The 17,843-nt window shown below is 38.4% G+C and overlaps 1 protein-coding gene across 6 annotated transcripts in view; it reads right to left on the bottom strand.

Moving 5' to 3' along the window:
- mical2b (microtubule associated monooxygenase, calponin and LIM domain containing 2b) overlaps nt 1-17,843 on the bottom strand; it is a 107,985-nt gene that overhangs the window by 6,526 nt on the left and 83,616 nt on the right. For 3 of the 6 annotated variants that reach the window (XM_061917373.1, XM_061917377.1, XM_061917374.1), the window contains 11 exons: nt 17,627-17,798; nt 17,448-17,521; nt 15,607-15,688; nt 11,447-11,608; nt 11,114-11,164; nt 8,123-8,244; nt 7,850-8,044; nt 7,554-7,732; nt 2,939-3,270; nt 463-533; nt 301-390 (listed from right to left, as the gene is read on the bottom strand). In XM_061917373.1, coding sequence (XP_061773357.1) covers nt 301-390; nt 463-533; nt 2,939-3,270; nt 7,554-7,732; nt 7,850-8,044; nt 8,123-8,244; nt 11,114-11,164; nt 11,447-11,608; nt 15,607-15,688; nt 17,448-17,521; nt 17,627-17,798 — 1,530 coding nt within the window. Of the gene's footprint in view, nt 1-300; nt 391-462; nt 534-2,938; nt 3,271-7,553; nt 7,733-7,849; nt 8,045-8,122; nt 8,245-11,113; nt 11,165-11,446; nt 11,609-12,693; nt 13,389-15,606; nt 15,689-17,447; nt 17,522-17,626; nt 17,799-17,843 lie in introns of those variants that run through there. The other 3 variants (XM_061917375.1, XM_061917376.1, XM_061917378.1) reach the window with 3 other exon arrangements.

Genomic DNA, 17,843 nt, shown 5'->3' with positions numbered 1-17,843 from the left:
TACTTCATTCAATATTGTATCTCCTTCTATCCTAATGAGTTTTTGTAGTGGGAATTATCAGAATCATGAACATACCTGTATGTTTGGGCCAACTACAGTGTCATAGTGACCACATTAAGGGACGTGTTTATCAAAGTTGAGAAAGGTGTGGGTAATATAAAAGGAATACAATAAGATCCAGCAAGGATGCAAAACATTTTGAATTCAGTACTCAGAGACTCAAACGTTTCACAACCGCATCTGTACTAACGAAATAGATACTCAACAAGGATTAAGCATTTCAGTATAAATCAGCAGTACCTGAGCCCTATGCAACCTCTTTAGTTGATCTCGTTTGGCCTGCAGGGTCACTGTCGCTTCTTGCCTCCTTTGCTTTTGTTTGGTGGACACCTAGGAACACAAATATCCAACACTTCAGAAAATGCAGAAGTGGAACTAATGTCAGCGTCCTGTTATACAAACCCTGTGAACAGCTGGTGTTTCATGTTCATCATCAGAAGAGAATGGCTCCTTCAGATTCTGCTGACTGGATGCTACAGTAGATAAAATGAAACATTCAATATTGTCCACCATCTGATCCAGGTAATATTAATTTATGTTCTACCATTGAAATGTTTACCAGAAACAACATACAACGAATTTAAGCAAAAAACAGTTTGGATGTGTTTACTGCAATCAGACTAGCTAAATGTTCTGCACTTTGGCGGTAAAGATGGTCCCAGGGAGGTACGATTGGTCAAGTGTGAGTCAGTGTTATTTTGTTGACTAATAACTTTCGTCTCAGTTATTGTCTAAAATCTATTTTTCGATTTTTTGGCTAAAAAGAGAGGCTAACTAAAAAAAAATTCATGTTGATTTAGAGTTTGACAAAATAAATTGTAGTCAACAAATAATAAGATAAAAATGTTGACAAACAAAATCCAATCATGTTTAATTTTGTCTTGTTGATGGGTGGTACAAGTTTGGAATATACGTATCCAATCACTGCACTTAAACAGTGCACTACAGATCAGCTGGAAGTGAGTTACAAAAGGAGAGCCAATCAGATGCTTTTCTTTGTGACATAACTTGGATTTCTCAAAAGCAAAAGGGTATGCATTTAACAAGCCCCACATCGTAATATGTGTACACCTGGGAGAAAGAGAAGAGAACAAAAGGCGACTGAAGCTCACCAGATAACCTCTTAAACAAATAATTATTTAGCCTTAGCCCCGTTTCAGCCACACTAAAATCGTTTAAGGTTTCTCCTCCTGGGATAATTTCTTACACGGGTAAGTGCGCCGTCTATTTCTTGAATCTAGGGCTCTTAGCTTTGTATCAATCAATGTCAATCAATGTTTATTTATATATCCCTAAATCACAAATGTCTCAAAGGACTGTACAAACCATTACAACTACGACATCCTCGGAAGAACCCACAAAAGGGCAAGGAAAACTCACACCCAGTGGGCAGGGAGAATTCACATCCAGTGGGACGCCAGTGACAATGCTGACTATGAGAAACCTTGGCGAGGACCTCAAATGTGGGCAACCCCCCCCTTCTAGGGGACTGAAAGCAATGGATGTCGAGCGGGTCTAACATGATACTGTGAACGTTCAATCCATAGTGGCTCCAACACATCCGCGAGAGTTCAGTTCAAAGCGGATCCAGTATGGACTCATTGATCGTTTACAAACTGAGTTCGGAGAGGAAGTGTCGCCAGAAAGACCGGGCTCCACACAAAAAGTGACATCAGAAAGAACGCGTCACAGCCAGGTTCATAATAAAGCAGTTTCGTAACTCGGAGCTAACCACTAGCAACATGTAGGAGAGTCATCCAGACATGCCAGTGTTTCTCATTCCGTCTGTACAGACTCTTGTAGAAATCACACATAAAGACCTTAAGAGAAGCAAACGCGCGATTGCAGCTATTTCGGATACAACACTTCTCTAACGGCAAGAGAACTTTTGAATGTCCAGGTCAGCTGTGATTCCACATACCGAAAAACTTCATCCATTCGTCGAAGTAGAGACAACGAGAATGCGGGCATCTTGTGGATGTAGTAAAAAAAAAAAAAAAAGGTAGCGTGTACTTTGTATTATTTGTCCGTCGAGGGAAGACTAACTATGGAAAACTGAATGCTTTTGGACTGGCCAAGCAGACTGTATCAGTTATTGTCCGCCATGTACTGTATGTCGCAGACTCAATTTCCAAATCCAGAGTATAAAAAGTCACCAAAAACAAATGGACAATGAAGGTGAAGATAAAAGAGTAAGAAGTGTCCTGACCACATATCTAGATCCCTAGTTTGATTGTACTAAAATGTCTTTATCACATTGTTTACTTTTCCTTGTCCATTAAAGATTTGTTTAGTCTATGATGCCTCAGGTGTGATTACCTACAATGGGGCCCCACAGCACACCTGATTCCAGTTCATTGAAATACCACAACACTGGATATTGTTCAGATAAGTTAAATTATTGAAGTACTTGCACACAAAGCAACACTGGAGGTGACTGTGACGTGCACATTTTCCACGCATGTGTACTAGGTCGCATTGCGCCGGCGGACAGAGGGGGGAGGGGGTCTTAAACGATCATTGTGTGTGTGGACAAAGCTAAGGTTAGGTGGGATTTACCCTGGATAACCTTAGTGTAGAAGGGGCAAAAATATACTGTTATTTAAGCTGATGTGAAACTTAGACTAAAATCAGATAAAAAATAAATTAATTTAGATGAAAAAAACTAAGGCATTTTTGTCACACCTAAATTAAACACTGATGTCAGAATGAACAAAGTCTACAATCTCCCTAACATGAATGTTATTGGGACACCACTTGGCAGAGTACCTGGAGAAAACACAGGTAAACAAACTCTATAGGGATGTTACAATTTTGGACATGGCTTCAGAGAGATATATTGATTTAAGACAATCGATAGGCAGAAAACGACAATTACCTTTGTTTCTAAGATTGGTAAGAATCATCCGAATTTCTTTTTGATGCTCCTGGTCGTTCCCGTCTGTCTCTGATGCCTCCCTCTTCTTGAGTCTCAGCGAGGAGAAAAGGCTGACCCTCCGTCTGGACGACAATGAGATATCATCTCTGAAGACCCCTCCTGAGTCTCTGCGGCCCTTTAGGGAGACTTGCTGCGACTGAGAGGACATGTCATGCTTTCTTGCGTTCTTCTCTTTGGATGAGTCTGGTTCATATGCGCTGAGGTGAGCATTAAAATTTAATGCTCCTTCTGACATAGGCCTCTGTCTGGGTGGACCGTGACGTATGGGCCTCCTTTTGGGGTAAAAAGATACATTTATTTGAAATTCAAGACAAGCTGATGATGTTGACATGTTTTTTACAGTGGAACCTCGATTTACGAAACCCTCATTGTACAAACTTTTTGATCTACGAACCACAGACCGAATGAATGGTCATTGTTCTCCACCTCACCAAAACCCACGAAAACCACGTCGACCCCCACCACTCCTACCTCCCCCCCTTCAACCCCGCCCCTCCCCCGTCACCTGGACGACGAACAATGGGCCTCTCCCCCTTTCCCCCAAGTCATGCCACAGACATCAATAACAATCAACATCCCTCCGTCTTCTGGACAGTATCTCTCCCCAACGGACTTTGATGTTCTTTTTGGTTCCGGTGGGCTACACATCATCCATCTTAATGTGAACAGCCTCTCTGGAAAAAAACTCAACCAAATCAAAGAAATGTTCCACAACAATAGGGTAAAAATCCTGTGTTTCTCGGAAACTAAATTAGATGAAAGTGTTTCTGACTCAGAGATGGAGATAGAAAACTTCTCGGTCATCAGAAAGGACAGGAATAAACATGGTGGTGGTGTTTGTATGTATAATCACCAGGATATTAAATACATAACTCGCTCTGATCTTAATCACGATGCCCTTAAATCTGTGGGCAGAAATCAAATTCACAAACACTAAGCCGGTACTGATAGGGACTGTATACAGACCCCCTAGTCAGAGTGATTTCTATGGTGTTCTTGAAGAGTGCTTAGTTGGTGTAGACAACATGGAGAAAATTATAACTGGAGATCTGAACACAGATATTCAACGCAGAGAAGCGCCTTTCTTCAAATCTTACAGCAAGTTCTGTAATCTGCATGCTCTCTCCCAGCTAATAACACTCCCCACACGGGTGTGTGATTCCACCCAATCAACCATAGATCTCATCCTCACATCAGACCGGCATAACATAAAAAATAGTGGGGTCATGATCTGTGGTCTTAGCTCAAAATAACTAAACCCAAAGCCAATGACCACACAACAGCTCAATCCAGATCCCTTAAAACATACTCCAGGGATAATTCTAACCTTAAATTAGGTGAATGGGACTGGTCCCCTGTGCTCACAAGCAACCTGGTTGAAGATACTTGGGATCGCTTCAAAACAGCGTTCCTAGCGATACTAAATGATACGACTCCCGTGAGAACAGCCAGGATCAAAGCCCGCTCTGAACCATGGATGATTTCAGACCTATTAGCTGCCATAAAAGACAGACAGAAAATATTTCGAATACCAAAAGTGTAAAACCGAAGTAGAGAAACAACCCAATGATAATAACCTCAAATCACTCCTTTCAACACTCAAAAAGCAATGCAATAAATTAAGAAATAAGACAAACAACCTGACTAAATCCTTAAAAAAATAAAGGAAAACACAAATAAGCCACGTGAGCTCTGGAAAATTCTCAACAACCAGCTTCCTGGATCCAGCCAGAAACTTAAAACCAGACTCCCCAACATCAATATCCAGGAGGGTGACTCCCTCATTTGAGACAAAATGGAGGTAGCAAGCAGACTTAACACCTTTTTCACCAGCATAGCCACAACTCTCGTTAACAAGCTGTCCCATCACTCTGGTCGCTTTGGTGTAGAAAACATTAAAGCCTTCTACAGAAAGGTAGGAGTAATCAACAACAATTTCAAATTAGAAATGGTCTCAGCTGACAAGGTGCTTAATAAATTGAGCGCGCTTTACCCAAACAAGGCCACCGGCCTTGTCAATATATAGGCTGGTGGCCCAATAATCACACGTATAATAAACCTCTCAATCAAACAAGGTCAAGTACCCACGGTTTTTAAGATAGCAAGAGTAACACCCTTTATAAAAAAGGAAGCAAATTAGAACCTGGTATCCACTGACCTGTTTCTATTCCCAGTTCCATTTCGAAAGTAATGGAAAAAATTGTTTATGAACAGGTCGATAGATACCTTGCTACTAATAAACTAATGTACAAATTCCAATCCGGCTTCAGAACTAACCACTCCACTGACACATGCCCTCTCTACCTGACCGACCACATCAAACATGAGGTGGATGCGGGCAAATACTGCTGCATGGTCATGCTGGACATTCAGAAGGCCTTTGACACCGTTAACCACGCTATACTGTTGGATAAGCTCGGAGCAATCGGATTCGATAAAACCTCATCGAGCTAGATGCAATCTTACTTGGAGGGGAGGAAACCGGTGGTAGAGGTGAACAGCACCATGTCCCATCCCCTCTCAGTAAGCTGTGGAGTCCCCCAAGGCAGTATACTAGGACCTTTACGGTTCCTAATATACGTAAATGACATGCCATTAGCATGCGACTGTGAATTGTTCCTGTTTGCGGATGACTCGGCCCTGCTGGTATCCGGCAAGGACAAGTCACAGGTGGAACAAATACTCAGTGCTGAACTCCTTAATATTTGCACCTGCCTCGCTGACAACAAGCTATCCATACACTAAGGTAAAACGGAATCCATCCTATTTGGGTCTCACATCAACCTTAAGAAAGTCAGTCACTTCAGTATAAATGTGGGTGACATTGTTATCACCAGGAAAGATGAGATCACCTACCTAGGTTCCATTCTAGAGGCCAATCTTTCCTGTGATAAAATGGCAACCAAGGTAATCAAATATGTCAACCAAAGAACAAGATTACTCTACAGAATCTCCTCTCTGGTCAACAAAAGCACCTTGAAGATTCTAGCGGGAATTCTCATTCAACCCCTTTTCGATTACGCTTGCACCTCTTGGTACCCCAGCACCTCCAAAACCCTCAAATCTAGACTCCAAACTTCCCAGACTAAGCTAGCCAGGTTAATTTTAGACCTCCACCCCAGATCACACCTCACTCCAACCCACTTCTCCAAAGTGGACTGGCTCAGGGTGGAGGACAGAGTAAAACAACTTGCAATGAGCCTAGTCTATAAAATCCGCTACACCTCGCCGATACCCAAGTACATGTCAAACTACTTCCTTAATGTAAATGACCGCCATAACCACAACACCAGGGGGAGCTCCACAAACCACAATAAACCCAGATTCCGATCTAACAAAGGTCTTAACTCATTGCCTTTTTATGCCACATCAATGTGGAATGCACTCCCAACAGGTGTAAAAGTAAGTGCATCTCAATCCTCCTTCTAAACAGCCCTAAAACAACACCTCCTGGCAACTTCAACCCTTTACTAATACCCTCCTCCATTCACATCCCACCTCCCCGGATTGTAAATAACCTAATGTAAATAATCAAATGTATTTCTAATGTATGTACTTGTTCTTATGCTATCTGAACTCACTATGTTCTCTGCTCGCTGTATATATCCAACTAAGTAAGACCTACACTGTTTCAACGTCCATTTCTCTGTTGATGCAATTGTTAATGACTGAAGTACTGATATCAACCAAAGCTCCTCATCTCACCCCCCGGATCGTAAATAATGTAAATACTTCAATGTATATACTATGATGATTAAATTGTGTGATGACTGTATTATGCTGATAGCATATATTAGTACAATAAATTGATTAAATAAGTTGAAAAACTTATTCGGGTGTTACCATTTAGTGGTCAATTGTACGGAATATGTACTGAACTGTGCAATCTACGATTAAAAGTTTCAATTAATCAATCAATTAAAAGGTTTCGGTGTACAAACCTTGTCTATGTATACAAATATGCTTTGTTGTACAAACCTCGTCTCTGTGTACCAATGTTTCACTCACCCCTGCAGCACGACCATTATGTGCCAGGAAGTACATCCAAAGTGCTGCTGTTAGCTACTTCGCATGCTTTTTAAGTGTTTTTTTTTCTAGTCCAAAAAAAGTAATGGACACGCAATGTTTGATTTGAAACATTTAGGAAGTTTCCACAGCGGTGTCGACACTGCCCCCCCCTCTTTCTGCTGCACACAAAAAAAATTAACCAACAATGTGGATTTTTATTTTCTATTCTAAATCATTGTATTGATCTGACTGTTAAAAGGAGTTTTGTGATTTTAAACTGAGTGCACCCCTGGGCTAGTGATAGTTTGTGTGTGTCGGCAGAGAACAGGTTGTTTTTGTCTTTGTTATCAAATACAAAAGTTGATTTATTACTCCGTTATGTTTTGATGCAAAGTACTGTATAGCACTTTATATTGTGCATAAACATTCACTTACATTGTTTCTTATGGAGAAATGCTCTTCACTATAGAAACTTTTCTTTTCACGAACGCTGTTCAAAAATCAATTAGGTTTGTAAATGGAGGGTCCACTATACAACTTCACTAACATATGAGCCGTGCTGGAGTCATTAGAATGATTGGTGACACTAAACGTTCTCTTGAAGGCTTTGGCAAAAAGCTGGAAGGCTGAGTAGGACTCGGCAGAGGAAGATGTTTGGCTCAGAGTCAGTTCTCCAGGCTGTTGCGAGTCTCTCTGAAGCTTTTCTGCTTTGGTCTCTGCTTGGACCTGATGAAAGAGGACAATAAATAACACAAATCGTCATTCAGTAGAATGTATTTATTCACTACTGTGCAAAAACCATTGCAATTGTACTGTGCTGGGAAAGAGGAATTTATGCTCAACCAGGTGTTCAGGTTGCTGCGTGGTCTTTTTGTCTGGTGCACCCTGTGGAGTGGCCAACATGTCCGAGCTCAGTAGTCTTGCCTTCTCACTACCAGATAAGATCACACGTTTCTTTGGGGTGGATAAGTTGCAGGTGGTTAGGGGCGGCCTTTTTTCACTTTCCTTGTTTTCAAAAAATGTCTTTCTTTGAGAGTTCTGTGTGAAGCAAAACCAAAAATCGCACTCATTTAAATCAAACATTTCTCATTATGAAAACCCCCTAAAATGACATACAGTCACCTTTTCAGTTGACGTAATCTCCTCAAAGTCAGAGTCTGCTTCAGGGACAGTCTCAGGTCCTCCTTTGTCCCGAGGTCGGCTCCGATTGAAACGTTTAACAAAAATCAATGGGAATACTGGAAGACACATGAACAGAAACGGTGTTACTGTTCACCAAAATAAAGAAAATGATTAATAATGGAAAATATATTTTTTGAATTGACTTTCAACGTCATTACGTTCTTCAGTCCTGATAGCAGATCTACTATGGCACATACTTCCTATCGGGGTATTAGAATCTCTTTTAATGTCAATTCTTTATGTTTGGATTTTTTTATCAGTATTAAAGCATAATTCAGAACCAGAGGTGGTTAAACCTTTTCTGTAGCAGGTCGTAGACTAGACTGAGAAACGGCCTCCCTCCAGACAAGATCCTCCCAGTCCCTGAACCTAAACAAGTCCAGACTAAAAAAATCACATCTTCTCCTTGACGTTCAAATGTAATAAAGTTGTATATTTTGGTGAATCGTATTTCCTAATTCTATATGAACTATTGCTGTGAAATGATTACAATTTTAATCAGATTAATCACATTTTTGTAATTGGATTAGTCCTGATTAATCACAGGTTATTACTTGTTGCATGATTTTGACTTTCTTTAACAACATCACAATACTTGGACCCAAATGCAATGTCATTGTCATAATGTCATACACAAAATTTTAAAAAACGTTTTACTCAAATGCACTACATTTACTAGCTCAAAACTTGGAAACAGTTTGTGATTGCGATAATGTTTTGTGATTAATCACACAAATTAACTAATTTGACAGCCCTAACATATACGTTTATACATACACATGTACCCATACATACACGTGTATATACATACATGGCTACACATACATACATACATACACGTGTATACACATTCATACACACACACATATATATATATATATATATATATATATATATATATATATATATATATATTACAAACCCCGTTTGCATATGAGTTGGGAAATTGTGTTAGATGTAACTATTAACAGAATACAATGATTTGCAAATCCTTTTCAACCCATATTCAGTTGAATATGCTACAATGACAACATATTTAATGTTCAAACTGATAAACATTTTTTTTGCAAACAATAATTAACTTTTGAATTTGATGCCAGCAACACGTGACAAAGAAGTTGGAAAAGGTGGCAATAAATACAGATAAAGTTGAGGAATGCTCATCAAACACTTATTTGGAAAATCCCACAGGTGTGCAGGCTAATTGGGAACAGGTGGGTGCCATGATTGGGTTTCAAAGCAGCTTCAATAAAATTTTAAGTAATTCACAAACAAGGATGGGGCGAGGGTCACCAATTTGTAAGCAAATTGTCGAACAGATTTAGAAAAAACTATTGCAAGTAATTTAGGGATTTTACCATCTACGGTCCGTAAAATCATCAAAAGGTTCAGAAGATCTGGAGAAATCACTGCACGTAAGCGATATTACGGACCTTTGAGCCCTCAGGCAGTACTGCATCAAAAACCGACAATGTGTAAAGGATATCACCACGTGGGCTCAGGAACACTCATAAAACCACTGTCAGTAACTACAGTTGGTTGCTACATCTCTAAGTGCAAGTTAAAACTCTGCTATGCAAAGCAAAACCCATTTATCAACAACACCAAAGAACGCCGCTGGCTTCTCTGGGCCCGAAATTATCTAAGATAGACTGATGCAAAGTGGAAAAGGGTTCTGTGGTCTGACAAGTCCACATTTCAAATTATATTTGAAAACTGTGGACGTGGTGTCCTCCGGAACAAAGACGGAAATAAACATCCGGATTGTTATAGGCGCAAAGTTCAAAAGCCAGCATCTGTGATGGTATGGGGGTGTATTAGTGCCCAAGGCATGGGTAACTTACACATCTGTGAAGGCACCATTAATGCTGAATTGTCCATATAGGTTTTGGAGCAACATATGTTGTCATCCAAGCAACGTTATCATGGACGCCCCTGCTTATTCCAGCAAGACAATGCCACGCCATGCGTAACAACAGTGCGGTTTCGTAGTAAAAGAGTGTGAATACTTTACTGGCCCGCCTGCAGTCCAGACCTGTCTCCCATCGAAAATGTGTGGCGCATTATGAAGTGTGAAATAAGACAGCGGAGACCCTGGACTGTTGAACAAGAATAAGAAAGAATTCCACTTTCAAAGCTTCAACAATTAGTTTCCTCAGTTCCCAAACGTTTACTGAATGTTGTTAAAAGAAAAGGTGATGTAACACAGTGGTGAACATGCCCTTTCCCAACTACCTTGGCACATGTTGCAGCCATGAAATTCAAAGTTAATTATTATTTGCAAAAAATAAAAAATAAAATAAAGTTTATGAGTTTGAACATCAAATATCATGTCTTTATAGTGCATTCAACTGAATATGGGTTGAAAAGAATTTGCAAATCATTGTATTCCGTTTATATTTACATCTAACACAATTTCCCAACTCATATGGAAACGGGGTTTGTACGCACGCACACACCATGTATGTGTGCTTATATGTATATATACACGTGTGTGTGTGTTTATATATATATATTTTTTGGTAACATAATATGGAAAAAGTGAAGGCCTATGAATACTTTCCGGATGTATTATGCATACTTAAACATGTTTACATTCATTGTAGTTTACTTCTCATTTGAGATACTATTTCATTTTATTCATCATGATATCATAATTTTTAATTTCGACAATGTTTTTGTACTACTTTTAAACAGATTTTATTTCTGTACAGCACTTTGGTTAACTGGGGTTGTTTAAATGTGCTATATGAATACAATTTTATTCACTTTAGCTTACTTCCTATTACCAAACCAGTATTCATCTACAATGCAAATGTTTTTTTTTTAAAAAGAGAAAGAAAAGTTGAACCCCAAAAAGGACAAATGGTAGCAAACTGATGGATGATGGAAAGAAAAGTTGAGTTTAAAGAAATGTGTACTCACCCGCACGGATCTTATGTTTCCAGCAATGACATTGCTTGGTTTTACAGTGACCTGCAGGAATGCATAAAGGTATAATTAATAAGACAAAAAGACAGCGACTTGTAGAGACATTTTAAAGTAGCAACATGAATGGTTCACTAACATTATACCTCACTCATGAAGAGAGATATAAACGCTAGCATGATTTATAAAGATCTGCTAATTTACTTTGGAAATGTATCCTAGATTGAACATCATGACAATCCATGAATGATCCTTTCACATGTTTTGTGCTGATTAATAAAATATACTACGATGCATCATCCAAAACCTTGACTTTTAAATCATACTGACCTTTAGCACTCTCTTCATTTTGACCTTTGGCCCCTGTGACATCTACGACTGCAGGTGTCACTATGCAGTGAGCATTCAGGGTTTCCACAGCCAAGTTCGTGTCACCAAGGTCACTTGACAGACTTTTATCCACATGCTCCGAATGCATTTTGACTTGCCTATCTGGAAATAAGAGAAGTAAATGGGTAGGGAGTGTGAATTGGCACTCAAGTCCAAACTACAGTGAATTGGCACTTAAGTCCAAACTACATTGAGGATGAACCGTCGTAGCGTGTCTGAATAGGAAACTTTTACAGGTTGCTAAGGAACATTCAAGCATATTGCAAGGCAAGTAGAAGACATAGTATAAATCTACAGTGTCTATTTATACTACTATGACATCACAACATTACACCAACACAAAACAATATTATAAGAGTACTCACATATAATGAAGTCAACAAAATATAGTATCGTTCCACAGACGTTTCCACTTGATCATTGCAAAAAAGTGAAAATTGTCTGACCTAAAGTAGGAATAACAGTTGGTAAAAAAAACAAAAAAAACCACTAACAACATTGTGTTGAGAAAGTGTGATACAGCATCAGCACCCAAAGGAAAAGACTTGAGAAAGCCCAGAATAAAGCCGCTCAGGAATTTGATAAGAAATAGGATTCACTTCAGTTTAGCTCGAGCACATACAATCAAATTTTGTTTGATTGAACACCCATTTTACTGTAGCTGTGTTTAACAATGTCCTTTTAGATCTGCTACACCAGGGGTGTCCAAACATTTTCCAGGGCTTTAGCAAACTTAAAAAACTACAATGTCTTGAAAGAAATAATGTTCATAATGACAGGGCGCATGAAAATCAACAAAGACCATATAGTACAGGAAAGTAAGACGCACAAGTTGTCGGTCATTTTGGTTTTTGGGTTCCATTTTTGGGGTTGATTTGGGCCGGTTACATTTTTTTCTTTGTTTTTGTAATGTAATCTGGGATGTGTTTATTTTGTCTATAGAGATGTAGGCCACCATGAAATGGCTGCCATGCCGCAATTTGGACACTCCTGGGCTACACAATTGCAAATGGGCAAAATAAATCAAGTGACAAAAAGTGTTAAGAAAATGTAAGTAGGTGATTTTAGGTCAACTATGGATGGGGATGAATTGTTAATTGTGTGATTAATACATATACTGTGGAGAGGATTTTTTTAAATTGTGACAACTCAAATTGAACATGGAAACAAAGCATGAAACAAAAGTCTATGTTATCAATAGTATTTATTTTTGGTTCGATTTTCATTGCATGAATAAAATAAATATGTCATACAGTACTTATGGATGAAGAAAATAAATAAAAAGGTTGGTAGGCTGCTTCATGACTTACTCACTACACAGGTAAAATACACAGTGGATAAAAAATATACTAAGACAGTCCTAATGAAATATCATGTTTTTCTGATATTGCGAAACAGACAATGATTAATTATTTTAAAATGTATTTTAAAACAAAGCACATGACCAACAACCTCAACAATTAAAAAAAAAAACTTTTTAGGGAGAAAATACAAATAATGATGACAGTTTTTCAGAAGTGTGTGCAAAGTTCAAATGTGCCAGGCTGACAAATCTAACTCTAAGGAATTAATGTGTGGTGATGAATGATGATGTCATGAAAAAAGTGATTCAACAAATTGGTTAGTGGGTGTGCACACTAAGCTTATTATGTTTTGTTTATTTATCGCATAATTTTTTTTCCTAATATTGTCTAAAAAACTAAATAAAATAAAACATTTGTACTGTGTATGGGTGTGTTTAATTCCTATAGCTACTAAAGCATACTAAACTTCAAATGCTACATGGGGAAAAACGATTATTGGGCATCTGATCTCTGGGATAAATTCTAGCAGGTACATGAGAGAGATCTGGAGAGGGGTTCTGAAGGGAGGAAGTCTTCTTCTGTAACAGAGGGAACCAAACAAAGACAGACCACAGACATGTATTACTGCCAGGGTAGCTTGAAAGAAAGGGTGGCTGGCGATGAAGCAAAAACTAAGGCAGGCAGGTTTGATGTTGAGGGCCGAGGTTATAAGTAGAGTAATGCTAGCCCACACTTAGCAGTGTTTAGTGTTAGTGAGCATTTCAGCCATGAATCAAATACAGTGACCATGCACTAAATAAGTCTACTAAAAAAGGTGTCATCTGAGCATCATAAAACTTCATTAGGCACAATGAAAATTGCCCTTTTTTTTAGTATCTATTTAAAATATTTAAAAAATATGATGAATAATATTAATGGAGGTCTGTCTGCAGCACATAACACCTTAATAGAGTGGACTCTACAGTAAAACGACAAGTAACAACAGACTAAAGCCAATTGGAACTCTTCCTATATCAATCAGATAACCAAAGAGTGTGATGCAATAGAGATTTGAAACAGCTGAACAAAATGAAGTGAATGAATTAAGGAGAAGAAGGGAAGAAACAATTGAGACAGATGTGTGTATGGGGTAATATGAGGTGATGAATAGATAGAAATGTTAAAAACTGAAAAGAAGCTGAACAAAAGACTGGTGAGTTACATCTCCCTCTATATCCATCCCAAATAGTAGCATTCAATTGAACAGTCAAAAATGTAGTCAATCTTTGATCGGATTTAAAAAAAAATAAAGAAAAAGCTGAATAAATTAGGGGGGGAAAAAGCACATGAAAAAAAGGGGTTTTTATTTGGTTTTACAAATGTGTCCACTGACAAAGATTTAGAAGGAAAAAAAACAGAAATCTTTTTAAATACTAAAGACTACAGTTGGTCCTGGTTGTACAACTATTAATGTTTACGAACCACTCCAATAAGTTATCAGTACTGTACAAAAAAAAAGATCAGTTACCTTCACGCCATGGAAGAATATAAAGTCACTGAGTGTCACTATGCTGAGAATGACTTTAAGTGATGAATGACAAATCCATCGGAGTAAAAACGCTATGGACGGCTCGAAGACTACGGTAACTGATACTTTTGTTGAAAAATAAACAAAAAGCACTGTTGGTAAATGAAAGGACACAGCAGCACCTACAACACCCTCTCAGTGTTTCTGCTTGTTTTTTTGTTGTTATTTTTTTTAAACTAAATTATTTTTTGTTATAGCCGCCAGCAAAGAATAATTCACAAATTAGCCTCTTTTTCTTTTAAGCCCCAGGGTTCAAAGTGTACGGTAAAACTGTTTGCTTCCTCAAATATCCCAATATTTACTGTAACACCAGTGTTTTACAGAGCAAAGGTCACTAGGATTTATTTCCGCATACTATGCTGAACAACAAAGATAAGTCAGTGAACAAATTAAACCATTAGACCACATTAAAAAGTATACAAAAAATAAATGTGTAACTATATGGGACAAAAACCCACTGTATTGGCAGTAAGCAATAAGCACCCATCCACGATTAGATTTGGAAGCATGTTCCAAGTTGCTGTACTGTAATTCAATGTTACATGAACAAAGAAGTTAAACATTTTGTAATGTTTCTTTTGGTTGTACATGATTGTATTCAGCTGTCCTACAACAATACAGACTCGAACACTTGAGACAGCCTGGAACAAGCCATTGTGCGATGCATTCAGCACTCTGAAACAACCAGCATATCTGAGCGAGCACAATGTCTATTGTATGTTACATAAAGGTACTGGTATGCATAGGATTAAATAAAAAAAGGGCAGTCACAGCAAATCAGATAATTCAGGTGATGTGTTGAACGTATACTAAAGTTAACAAAGTCAATCCATATCGTGAATGGCACTCAGTAAACAGGTATAAGACATTATTAGTTGAGTACAGGTGAAGTGTGTAAAAATAAAAATAGAAATAAAAAATAAAAAAAACAACAACCCTTGTCTAGTTCTCCAGCGATGTGAGCTAGAGGCCGACAAGCTGCTGCTGAAAGAGCTGAGGCTCCTGGTTGATCTGTCCAAGCACCTCGTGCATCACACAGAGCAGAGGACAGCCCAGACTCAACAACTCATACAGGAACACAAAGTCATGCGAGTTGCTTCTCAAGTGGCAACACACAGCTAGGAGAGACTCACGCACACTGCCCAACAGGTGTCGAGGTAACACACAAACAGCTCGGCTAGCGCGTCTCGGCCAGCTCAAGCCTCGCCTAATCAAGGAAACCAGAGTACCTGCAGGTTGCGTCTGGATGCTACACGTCGTCTTGTCGCTCCCACTGTCTAGCATCAATGATGTGACAAGGTTGTGGTGATCCTGCCGCAAATCAAATTGCACACACGTTACTATGCATATGTAGACCGTCTACTTAATGTAATATGTAATCATTATTTTTACATTGTTATGTAGACACTCATTAACGCTCACATTTAGATTGAATCAAGTTTAACTGTTTTGACTCAAATGTATGGTTCAGAATAGAGATGTAAAACACATACTGCCATATAAATATTTGCATTTTATTGTATATGCATTTAGACTTGGTTGTATGCTAACCCTAAACCAACAAAAGTATGAGTTAACTGCACTGTAACATTACTATGGCCACTGGACACTATATCAAATCAAGTTTTATCAAGCGCTTTTTATACTTAAAAGAAATGCAACGCAAAGTGCTTTACAAAGTTAAAAACAATACCCTGGAGACACATATCCCTCATTATCACATGCGTACGCACAGACACAGACACCACACACACACACACACACACTTGCAACTATATGGACCAATGATTGCATGACTGAGTACAGAGGAGACATGTGAGTAAACACTATCTCAGAGCCATCTGCACCCGGAGGTCAATTTGGTTGGAATTGAATCTAAAATACATGTGGTGGGTTTCATTGTAGAAAAAAACCATTCAAGCATCTTAGCATTAACCAGGACAACACTGTCCAATGTTTTCCCAGGTAAAAACAGACACTCAGACGGATTAAAAGCAGTGTGAGAAGATAAAATGTCACATCTGATGGTGTTTATTTTATATCTGAAGTGGTCTGCAAACTGCTCATAAAGGGAGTCTGTAGGTGTGGGAGGTATATTGTTAAAACCAGGGTTAAACAAATGGTTAATTGGTGCAAAACAGACTCTGGGGTTATTCTTATTGTTTGCTATTACTGCGGAGAAAAAAGTGTTTCTTGGGTTCCTAACTGCTATGTTGTACATTTTTTTTGCTGTTCTTGTAATATTTGATGGTTAATCATTAATTTATTTTTCGTCCATTTTCTTTCTGCTATCCTGCAACTTCTTTTTAGTTTTTTGATTTCCTCATCCTTTTTTCATGACGGTACTGATTTCAAAATGACCTTTTTTGATTTTAGAGGAGCAACAGCGTCAAGGCTGGATTTGAGGTTTTGATTAAAATTGTCAACAATAAAATCACAGGGTGCAGTAAAACTATCGGAGGACAATTATTAAAAACGCTAATAAAATTTGCACCCACTTCAGAAGTTAGATAGCGCATCATCACAGTTCGTACTTAGGTCTCCCACTGGATAAAAGCTGTGATATTAAAAAACACACAGTACTGGTCAGACAACAGAGGACACATTGGTGGTAATGACCAAATCCAGAGTGTCTCCTCTGTTATGAGTTGGCTGTGTGACATGTTGGGTAAAATCCTATATTTAAAACATTCCCTTGAAACAGGGTCTTAAACATTATCAGTGTGTAGATTATGCATAGCAATGTGTGACGTTAACTTCCTTATACAGTAGATGTTTGTAAATCAAGGTTCCATTGTACATGACAAAAATCTAATTACAAATGCACACTGTAGTTAATCCCCAAATTATTTAATATGTGCTTATATTATTGTATTTGTTTACATATATAATTGCAATATTTCACAGTACTTCAACAAATGATTTCACTGTCACTTAATAGTAATGAAAGTGTATTGCTAATCACTCTTAATTATAAGATGGGAGTGGCATTTATATCAGAATGCAAACATTATTTTTGCTTTTTTATGTTCTATTTAACATACTTTGTCACAGTTACAATATTGCTTACCTTTCTTTTCCTGAATCTGTCCAAGTGTGTACTGGATTGGTGTTGGGCATAATGCATTTTACAGTAGAACTTTGCTGGGAGAAGAACATAAACATTTAAAGTACTTTAACTCAAACTGTAATTCAGGCACTGATTGATATTGGTAACAGATTTATAATTGACAGTGACCCAATGCATACCCTCGTGTGAGTCAAAGGTGTAGCCGCCGAGCCGAAGGGTGCAGTTACAGACATCGCAGCGGAAACACTCGCGGTGAAAGAAGTAGCCCTCAGCACTTAGTCTCTCCATCACGTATACACGCTTGGAGCAGAAGTGGCAGACATCACTGCCTCCGAGTACACGCCCTACACACTGAAAGTGAGAATAGACAGACAAGGTTTTGAATTTTGCTTTATG

Source organism: Nerophis ophidion, linkage group LG12 (assembly GCF_033978795.1).
Source record: "Nerophis ophidion isolate RoL-2023_Sa linkage group LG12, RoL_Noph_v1.0, whole genome shotgun sequence".
In the NCBI taxonomy this organism is placed as follows: domain Eukaryota; kingdom Metazoa; phylum Chordata; class Actinopteri; order Syngnathiformes; family Syngnathidae; genus Nerophis; species Nerophis ophidion.
This window is presented reverse-complemented; position numbering and strand designations above follow the sequence as displayed.